Raw genomic sequence first — 11,229 nt, forward strand, 5'->3', positions numbered from 1 at the left:
TTTCCAAAAAAACAAACTTTTATTGAATGGATTAATTACCGTATGTTTTACTTTTCAGTACAAATTAACACGTATAAGTAAGTGTGTGTGTGTGTGTGTGTGTGTGTGTGTGTGTGTGTGCGCACATCAGTGTGTAGAACACTTTGGCAGCTGGTCTCCGGTCAGAACTTTTCTCTCCACTCCGCCCTCGTTGATGGCGGCCAGTCTGATCACCCCCCCACTGGACCCGTCTCTCTCCATGGCAAGGGCCAGAGCTACACACACACACACACACACACACACAGAGAGAGAGAGAGAGAACAATTCATTGTTCAGGTCTTCTAAAGGACAGCATTTGTCCCAATCCGATCACGTGATCGGAAATCGGGGCAGATCACGTCATTTTCAAATGATCGGAATCGGATCAAGAGCAAAACAAAAAAATAATCATCATCGGGACATCCCTAGTGTCAATATTATATCCATATCATGATATTAGACTGGACATTGTCTGTGATTCTGGATATTCAATCAAATGTATTTATTCAGACTCAGGTCCAGTTAAAAACAAGCAACCTAAAATACTACATACAAACAGGAACACCCCTAACCCATAAAAACATACCAGTGCTTCCAAAAAGCAGACCGATACCTAGTGGTACTCAAGATATTTGTCAAAGGTTTACCAACTACCCATACCCAACCATCGTGTGTGTGTGTGTGTGTGTGAGCTGCAGACATTGCTCTGTGTGTGTGTGGGGCAATGCGTGCGCATGTGTACCAGAGGCAGTGAGCTCCAGATAGTGTGTGTGTGTGTGTGTGTGTGTGTGTGTGTGTGTGTGTGTGTGTGTGTGTGTGTGTGCGAATGCGTACCAGAAGCTGTCAGTTCCAGACATTGGTCTTTGGTCATCCCAGGTTTGTAGTTTGAATCCATGAAGCCGTAGATGTAAGTACTGCCACTTCCTCCAATGGACACAGGCTGTCTGACCATCATGCCGCCTATTGGTACAGAATACACCTGGTAGGGAGACAGACAATACATAGAGAGAGAGCGTTAAGACTCGTGGCTCAAGTTGGCTTGAGACAGCGCCCCTCCGTCGCAGTCTAAAACTGTACTTTATCCCGTACTGATAGGAGGGGGGGCGTGAACATTTAATCAAACGCAAAGGAGATTCCATGCTCACATCCTCCACACTTAGTGCTGTGCTGTATGTACTTATGTTGTACATTCTGTGCTTTATGTACCGTACATCCATCTACGAGTAAGACGCGCGAACGCGGGAAGCGAACGCACTTAGCTCCATATGCAACACACTCCATATTTGGACGTAGCTCCATATATGGGCACAAAGTGTCTGTGCCCTTTGTGCCCATATATGGAGCCGAGTGATTTGTTGATGCATCACACTCCATATTTGGACGTAGCTCCATATATGGGCACAAAGGGGGGACACACGCACGCACAGACATGATCTGCTAGGTCTCATAGTAAGTGCTCACTGCATTCGCAATAAATGCACCACGTGTCTGTATGTCTGTCTGCGCGTGTGTACGTCTGTAATGCAGGTAACTGCAGTGGCCGGTGTCAAGTCCGTCGGACCCAGGCTCCATATATGGAGCTGTTCTGACATCACAACACTCCATACTTGGGCATGCCTGACACAGAACTCCATATATAGGAATAAAGGACGCAGACAGACAGATACAGAAAACTCCATATATGGGCATCAAAGGGAAACGGACAGATGGGTGGAACAGGTCATTCTGAGACATAGACTCCATATTTGGGCATGCCTGACAAAGAACTCCATATATGGGAAAAAAGGGACACAGACATAATAGGTCCTACTTGGATCTTACATCGTTCCAATGGGCACCACTTTAGTTAATATAAGTAAGCCAGAGCTTTTGATCTGCTATTTTTTTTTTATCGTGAAATGTGTGCAAATCTATAATATATATTCTTTCACAGTGAACGTTTTTAACTATTATCTTTGAGGGGGGGGGGGTCCCTGGAACTACTGTACATATTTTCAGATGGGGGTCCGTGGCCAAATACAGATAATTCTGGGGATTCTTGACATGAAAAAGGTTGAGCACCAGTGACATAGAAACATCGGTTTTTCAGAAAACTGCCATGATTTAGAAGACATTTGTAGAATATGGTCTCAGTCCTAAATGGGTTAATCTGCGTCCTAAATACAATATTGGTGCTTTGGCTATCAGCGTGCGCGGCCACTTTATTGTTTTTTCAAGACTCCCTCTTCAGTTTATTCTCCCGTGGGCCGGCACCGCTACTCTTATCAACGTTTTAGGTGATAAGCTACTGTATCACCTAAAACGGTGATAACCTATCACCAAAAACTGGAGTATGTATGAGCCTTAAGAATCCTTGTGCACAATGTGGGCTAACCCGTCCACCTTTCCTCTTGTCCCATCCCGCTACAATGATCCCAGCAGACAGACAGGTTGTGTATTTGAATGTGGGCTAACCTGTCCACCTTTCCTCTTGTCCCATCCCGCTACAATGATCCCAGCAGACAGACAGGTTGTGTATTTTAATGTGGGCTAACCTGTCCACCTTTCCTCTTGTCCCATCCCGCTACAATGATCCCAGCAGACAGACAGGTTGTGTATTTTAATGTGGGCTAACCTGTCCACCTTTCCTCTTGTCCCATCCCGCTACAATGATCCCAGCAGACAGACAGGTTGTGTATTTTAATGTGGGCTAACCTGTCCACCTTTCCTCTTGTCCCATCCCGCTACAATGATCCCAGCAGACAGACAGGTTGTGTATTTTAATGTGGGCTAACCTGTCCACCTTTCCTCTTGTCCCATCCTGCTACAATGATCCCAGCAGACAGACAGGTTGTGTATTTTAATGTGGGCTAACCTGTCCACCTTTCCTCTTGTCCCATCCCGCTACAATGATCCCAGCAGACAGACAGGTTGTGTATTTTAATGTGGGCTAACCTGTCCACCTTTCCTCTTGTCCCATCCCGCTACAATGATCCCAGCAGACAGACAGGTTGTGTATTTTAATGTGGGCTAACCTGTCCACCTTTCCTCTTGTCCCATCCCGCTACAATGATCCCAGCAGACAGACAGGTTGTGTATTTTAATGTGGGCTAACCTGTCCACCTTTCCTCTTGTCCCATCCCGCTACAATGATCCCAGCAGACAGACAGGTTGTGTATTTTAATGTGGGCTAACCTGTCCACCTTTCCTCTTGTCCCATCCCGCTACAATGATCCCAGCAGACAGACAGGTTGTGTATTTTAATGTGGGCTAACCTGTCCACCTTTCCTCTTGTCCCATCCCGCTACAATGATCCCAGCAGACAGACAGGTTGTGTATTTTAATGTGGGCTAACCTGTCCACCTTTCCTCTTGTCCCATCCCGCTACAATGATCCCGGCACTCAGCTCTTCTCGGTAGCGGTAGCAGGAAGCTTTGAACAGATTGGCGGCCGTCTCCACCAATGGGGCCTCGTCAAGCTCGATGCTGGCGATGACAATAATAATTTGTGTTAATGAGCGAGTGTCACTGTACTGCACACATTTAACTGGCCTTCACAAAAGAAATACAATGTTGTTGTATGGTTAAAAAAATTTGATCTGTTACATTCCTGAGACAATAACCTGCTGAATCGGTCAGTGTGTGTGTGTGTGTGTGTGTGTGTGTGTGAGAGATCTGGAAGCCCAGCTGATATGCCACCACTTCAGTTTGTGTGTGTGCATACCTATATATGGAAGGCCAACTGTTACACCACCGCTGCAGTGGGGGTGTCTGTGTGTGTGTACTGTGTGTGTGTGTGTGTGTGTGTGTGTGTGTGTGTGTGTGTGTGTGTGTGTGTGTGTGTGTGTGTGCGTACTACATACCTATGGAAGCCCAGCTGGTACGCCACCACTTCAGCGATAGCCTGAGTGTCAGCAGCAGAACCAGACCTTTAACACACACACGCACACACACACACACACACACACACACACACACACACACACACACACAGAGAGAGAGAGAGAGAGGGGGGTTAATGTCGTCTCAGCATTTTATCACTTTCATCAACTTTATTGTCACAGCACAGGATAACAGCCTTATGGTCTACTGTCGTTATTATAGTTTATTGTGATAAAAGAACACAACAATCGCATTGTGGAAATTTGAATTTATGGTGCAATTGTGCTCCGTCATACACTAGGATGATGAATTAGCTTTAGTTGAGATGCAAATTCAGCACCACTTAAACCCTCTATATAGTTGATAAAACACTTAAACCCTTTATATATCTATAAATGCACGATGTCTCTGTAGATGGGTGGAACGGGTACTCTGACACGGGTACAACATGGATCTCCTCTTCTATATAGTTGATAAAAACAGACCTGTCAATAAAAGAGTGCATTTCGTACTCACTCTACACAATTCCATTTGCCTAAAATAGCAGATCTACAAGCTCACACCAAGCTACAAGCTCACAATGCGATATTCGGAGCAAAGATAGAAAATGAGTGGTGGACTGACCTGCAGCAGAAGATACGGTCGTGGATGGGAGTCAGTTTGTCTGTCACTCTGTTGGCAATGTATGCCCTGGATGGATGAACACACACACACACACACACACACACACACACACACACACACACACACAGGTTGTTGTAATACACAATACAGTATATCATGCTTTTTTTCCAAAATGTTTTTTTTAGCCCACAATTTTGTAACCCATTTTTCACCTTGTGTCAATTATCTAATCCCGATTGATCCTGGGCTCTACACACCCTCCACCTCCACTAACCTGTGGACAGCAACGGACTTGAACCCATGCTTCTTTCATGCATGAGTGTCCAAGTCGCTTCTTTACACCTGACAGGGGGGAGTTTTCCTGGTTGGACGTAGCGCGTGGAAGGAACACGTTATTCCAACCAGTACCTTTCCCCTCCATCAGGCCAGGGGGAGGCAGTTTAGAGACCAGGATTACTGCATGTTTTTTGTGTATATCATGTGCTTTAATGATGCGCGCACGTGCACACACACACTCTTACCCAGTGGTCGTACGGGAATCAGCTCCCATCACAACACCTTGATCATATTCTACCGCCATGATAGTAGTCTGAGAGACAGAGACAGAGAGAGACACAGAGAGATCAAATTAAGACATGATTAAAGACAGATTCCACAATGTCAAATTATATGATACAAAGGTGAAAGCGCAGCTCACTGGAGGCTGGCTTTAATGTTACGTACGTTATATGCACTTATGCAGCCAGCATACTCTCGTAGGTGTATTTCGACAGTTTAAATATTAGGCTAGGCAAATGACAATCACTTGATAGGCCTACTGACATTTGTGTTTTCCCTTCACTGTATATGTTTCTTTTCCCTTTTCCCCTCCTTTATGATGAATTCCTGTTCTGTTCTTTGACTACCGGTATATAGAAGTGTCTATTTGTACGTCTCTAAATGTTTTGATGAATTGAACAAGGTTGGACCCTCTTGTAAACAAGTGTAATGCTTAATTGGGTCGTCCACTCAGAGTTAACAGTCTTTGTATTGAGTTTGTGATTGAAATGTACTGTAATTCTGCAAACTGTTAATAAATATTTCAATAAAAAAACAGACTGTCCACATTTCATATCAAGGTCCATTATATATATTCAGCATTCAAGCCATGACATTTAGCCTCTCAGACCCAAAACTTGTTTTAGAATATTGTGTTGTGTTGGATAAGATGCTGTGCACAATTCCACGATGTATTGATGTTTGTTGGTAGCAAGCGTTTCCACATTGTTTGACAACAGATTCTCTCTCGACACACGCACGGACACACGCACGCGTTAGCCTAAACTATGCTAAGTGGTGTTAGCTTGGTGGTCAACAACAGCATCTCTCTTCCATCATGTAACACAAACACGCACACACACAACCCTAAGAAACATAATAATTATAATGATTCATTTGGACTAAACCATCTCTATAAACACATTAATTGTTGAACTTGTCATTCATTGTAAATAAATAAAGTGCTGTCTCATTGAGAGCCGCTAGCATCTTAGCTTAGCAGTATAAATCCTATTTTAAAGCAGTGTTTTGGGGGTCATAACTCACTCCTGTGGTGACTTCAGTACCGCACCAGTCTGGAACCATGTCGGTGTTAAAAACGTTCATATTATTCTCTCCAAACTTCATCGTGTAAAAACTAAGCTGTGTGTGTTTGTCAGTTTGTTACTGAGGAGACAACTGCAGTATGCAGGCAAGCGACTAAGCGAGGACGAGGAGTCGCACGAGTGACGTCACGACTGACGACTCACAAGTGGGCTGCAAACCAATTAGCAGAGTACTCTCTACTCCCAGCCATAACCACTAGAAAAAGTGTATTATTCTAAAAACGATTTATAAATCCTAAAGCCTTGTTTATACTTCACTGTGCAACGTCCTATGCTGGAAAATAGCAGATATGCAAACTATAACAGCACATTCATTCAAGACACTGAACTTGCAGATCTGCCATTTTTGCCATCCAAATGCATGGTTAAATGGGCCCTAAGAGATGCAGAAATTAATAGTGGACAATCTCGAACAATACCCTATAATGTAGTGGACTAGTGACAATTTCGGACACTATACTCCCTATACCTATGTGGGATCCAATAAATAATAAACTCCCCAACCTCCCAATGATTGTGGATTGCAAGTTATAATTATAATAATCATATTAACGAGTAAGACGCGCGAACGCGGGAAGCGAACGCAATCAGCTCCATATATGGGCACAAAAGGGGCCAGGTCCACAACAAACAAATCACTGGCCCCTTTTGTGCCCATATATGGAGCTGAGTGGACCTGGCCCCTTTTGTGCCCATATATGGAGCTGAGTGATTGCTGATGCAACACACTCCATATTTGGATAGCGGGACAGACGGACACACACACACACAGACAGACAGACAGACAGACAGACACACACACACACAGACAGACAGACAGACAGACAGACAGACAGACAGACAGCTGATCTGCTAGATCTCATAGTAAGTGCTCACTGCGTTCGCAACCAGTGGCAGTGAGGGCGAGAAGCGACCTCACATCCGCCTGGGTGACAGCAGACTATGGGCGTGCACTGCAGGCGCTTTGGAATGGGGTCAGATCAACATATCCGAGACTGCTGGGCGAGCGCTGGCTCTTTTGCATGGGGGGGGTCAGATCAACATATGGAATGAATTCTGTACTGGCCATATATGGAGCGTGTCTTGAGTGTACAGGGTTTGATGAGGTCAGATCAGCATATGGAATGTCAGAACAGGTCAGCTCCATATATGGAGATTTAAGGGTGGCAGATTTTCATATAAACTGCGACCTCCGGTTGCAATAACACTTCACTTATACTCACTTATACCCCCATCATCCCCCATGTGGTCTGTACTTAATATTATTTTTAAATTGACTAAAGGCCATCACTGCAACGGGCATACATGTATGTAACCTGCTTGTTTTTTGAGTGGAAGAAGTGCAGTTCCTAGGCCTTCCCACAAAGGGGTGATATTTTACAAATTAAGCAGAGCTGCTGGTGTGTGTACATATGGTGTACATGCAGGCTACACATTAATTTATTTGTGTATTTGTAGCATGAAAAGTGGTCAGGGGTGAACACCGTTTTTGGTTGATTGATATCTTTATTGACTGAATGCACATAAACAAAAACATATATGTGAACAGAATAATAAGAGATTATCTCTCATACCTCTGAAGCTAAACATAGTTCAATGTGTGGGAGCTGAGATTAATATAGCCTAACTGAAAAAATGTGTTGGTTGTTCATTTGAAATGTATAATGTGAACTTGAACTGCTGAATTGAATAGATAAAAAGGAGTGTATGTTATTTGTATGCAGCTGTGACTCTGTCTCCAAGACAAATTTCTCCCAAGGGAGACCAATAATGACAACCTTGAACCTTGAACCGAGTTGTTTTCTTTTACTTATTATTGTATTGACCAAATCCAAAGCATAGGCCTACTTATATAAAAACATAAAGTCAAGTTGTCACCAATTAAGTTTACAATATTGATTTAATGTTGGCACCCATTGCATTACAGCAGCCATTCAACAGTACTGTACATACATACAGCCCTCACAGCTACGTGGCACCGCTGAGCCGACTGATTTGCAACAAAAAAACGAAAACTGAAATTATACATTTATTTTGTTGGGGGGGAATTATGAAATCTTAATATTTTTTTATCATTTTGTTGAGCTTTTATTACACAATAGGCCCACATATGGGCATGCCCCTTTTGTGCCCATGTATGGAGCTGACTGATTTGTCATGTCACGTCACGACACATTGAAGTGAGACAACACACTCTATTTAGGCTGCATATAGCTGCATTGAGAACTCCTTATATGGTTATGCTGATGCCCCAGCCCCATATACAGGACTGTTGGATTATTTTATTTATTTTTTAAATGAACACACAGCAGCAGTTTACCTAGGAAAACGGACGTGTTTCGGCACGTCGGCCTTCCTCAGAGTTTCAAACTCCGTGTCCAAAGAAACCATTGGCCTGATTTGCGCATGTGGCCCCCATATTGGTTGGATCGGCAGTGTGACCCATGACGTGACTCCAGGGCAGGCCCGGATTGACAACGAAACTCAGTGGCGCTTAAGCCTCACGGCCCGCTGCTTGCAGGGCCCTGTGCGAGAGACTATTTCAAATAGGTACAGCTGTTGCTTCCGTCGAAAACCGTATTCATAGGTCACCGATTTCAATGTAATGCAACACAGGAACCCCCCCCCCCCCCAACCACTCGGTGGGCGCCTGGCCTGAGCAGCGTCTCATTCACTGGGCGCAAGAAGTGTTGTTCTTGATTGTGTTACGCACAAGACTTTTGATTTGGTGTAGCGCCTGGGCCTTGGGAGGTGTTGATCCGTCACTGTGTGACTAGTAATTTTATGAAATTATTTAGCTCTGGGAACCCCCCAATCTAAACTGTAAACTCCTCAGTGTTAATTCAATTAAGTTAGAGTGGATCCGACGTTGAGATACGGCGAAATACATGAGCAGCCTCCCCGTCCGTATCGGTCCATTAGAGACCCTGCCGCAGTCCATTTGAACCCCCCTAGTAGTGCCGAGCCACCCCTGGAACCGCCGAGGCAAAGCTGTGATACACGGAGCACAGTGACTCCAAGTGCTGCACCTTGGCGCTCAGCCCCTTGTTCTCGACCTCCAGCGTCGCCAAGCGATCCATGAGGAAGTTCACGTGCTCCTTCCTCTTCTGCCGGCACACCCGCGCACACTCCTTGTTCTTCTCCAGACGGTGGAGCCTCCTCTTGCGCTCGGCAGTGTCATCCGGCATGGCGGTCTGCCGGGAGGCGGTGGTCTTCGCCTGGGGACGGCCCGAGCCGGGGTTCGCCTGGGGAAGAAGACCTGAGCCTGGGTTAGTCTGGGGAAAGCCCCAGCCAGGGTTCGTCTGGGGAAGAAGACCTGAGCCTGGGTTAGTCTGGGGAAGGCCCCAGCCAGGGCTGTACGGCCCATAGGCGGACATGTCTCCAGCCGATGGTGCCGCCTTGTTGGGCAATGGCGGCATCACGTAGTACTGCACGCCATCGATGCAAGTGAAGTAAGGTTGCGCGCCGTTGGCTTGTTGAATGGCCGCGGGAACAACAGAGGGCCCCGGTAACGGAAGGAAGCTCCACGGCTGTTGGGGGTGTGCCTCCGTCTCTTCCTCTTTAATCGTCATCACCGCAGGATGAGGATATGACGACGATGATGATGCCGTTGGTTGCATCATCATGCTGTTCAAGTGATGCTGCCGTTCCATGATATTGCACTGCAGAGAACTTTTATTCGATGACAACACTCTGAGCTGTATTCGCTCCTGCTGATATGGCTCTCTCCTCTCCCTTTCCAGCTTCCTTGGATAAAGAAAAAGTGTAAGTGATGTAATGAAACAAACACAGTCACCTTTATATGGTCTGACATCACACCGACGTCACACTGACATCACACCGACGTCACACTGACATCACACACAACATAAACAGATAAACTGTTACCGTGAAGCCAGGCAGAAACACAAGGGCACACATGCATACTGTAGCGTATCATGCTGATGTCATCAATTGGGACATCATAGACTGACCTAGGCTCCATATTTGGGCATGCCTGACATGGAATTCCGCATATGGGCGTGAAAGGGACACAGACAGGCAGACAGACACAGCAATCTCCATATATGGGCATATAGATAGAAAAGAGAGTTGAGCCAGAAGGCAAAGCTCTCCGTCTACCGGGCAATCTTCGTTCCTACTCTCACCTGTGGTCATGAAGTGTGGGTCATGAATAAGGTCGCGAATACAAGCGGCCGAAATGAGTTTTCTTCGACGGGTGGCTGGCATCTCCCTTAGAGATAGGGTGATAAGTTCAGTCACACGAGAGAGACTCGGAGTAGAACCGCTGCTCCTTCGCCTGGAAAGGAGCCAGCTGAGGTGGTTCGGGCATCTGGTTAGGATGCCTCTCGGGCGCCTCCCTAGGGAGGTCCTCGACGCACGTCCCACTGGGAGGAGACCCCGGGGCAGACCAAGGCACAGTTGGAGGAAACACATCGACTCACTGGCCTTGGAACGTCTGGGAATCCCCCAGGAGGAAGTCACTAATGTTACTCTGGAGAGGGAAGGCTGGAGCACTCTGGTGGAGCTGTTGCCAACCGCGACCTGACTACGGATAAGTGGTTGAAGATGGATGGATGGAGATATAATGGGTATTTTATAACTGGCTGGGGCACTGGTCCAGTACAGTCGACACATCACAAATCTAAACTCCTCACAAAAGAAAATCGGAAACATAACTTTGTCGATTACGTCACCCCTTCAACAATTGTATTTTATATCATTTTATTGATCAGTCACCTTTCTAATTACCTGTAAGGATTGTGCAATCTTGGAATGAGCAACACAGCTAAACATGTGTCAGGATATATTGCAAGAAATACTGGAGCAGAAAGCTAGAATGGCAGACGCAAATGGAATAAACAGTCACTCTCAAATGTCCATGTTTATATACCAGTTTGTGTTTTATTTGAGACAGGTTGGAGACCACGTTGATCCAAAACTTTAAATTGTATCCACACATTCAGTCCTCAAAATCGATTCTCAAACAGCAGTATGTGCAGCACTAACCTTGCAAATTCACTTTGATTATATATATATATATATATAACTCTTAAATATGTTTTAACCCGTTTCGAGAACCA

The 11,229-nt window shown here is 45.5% G+C and overlaps 1 protein-coding gene across 1 annotated transcript; it reads right to left on the reverse strand.

Annotated features, from left to right (window-relative positions):
• On the reverse strand, positions 1–6,251 carry LOC308335482 (proteasome subunit beta type-6-like). The gene is made up of 7 exons (XM_080792533.1): positions 6,087–6,251; positions 5,024–5,091; positions 4,503–4,568; positions 3,860–3,925; positions 3,353–3,482; positions 853–997; positions 1–254 (listed from the first exon to the last, which is right to left on the reverse strand). The coding sequence occupies exons 1-7, from the start codon at positions 6,165–6,167 to the stop codon at positions 127–129; spliced, it is 684 nt and encodes a 227-aa protein (XP_080648659.1). The 5' UTR covers positions 6,168–6,251; the 3' UTR covers positions 1–126.
• Between the last annotated feature and the right edge of the window lie 4,978 nt (positions 6,252–11,229).

Source organism: Protomyctophum bolini (genome assembly GCF_963924005.1).
Source record: "Protomyctophum bolini genome assembly, chromosome: 20".
Lineage (NCBI taxonomy): Eukaryota > Metazoa > Chordata > Actinopteri > Myctophiformes > Myctophidae > Protomyctophum > Protomyctophum bolini.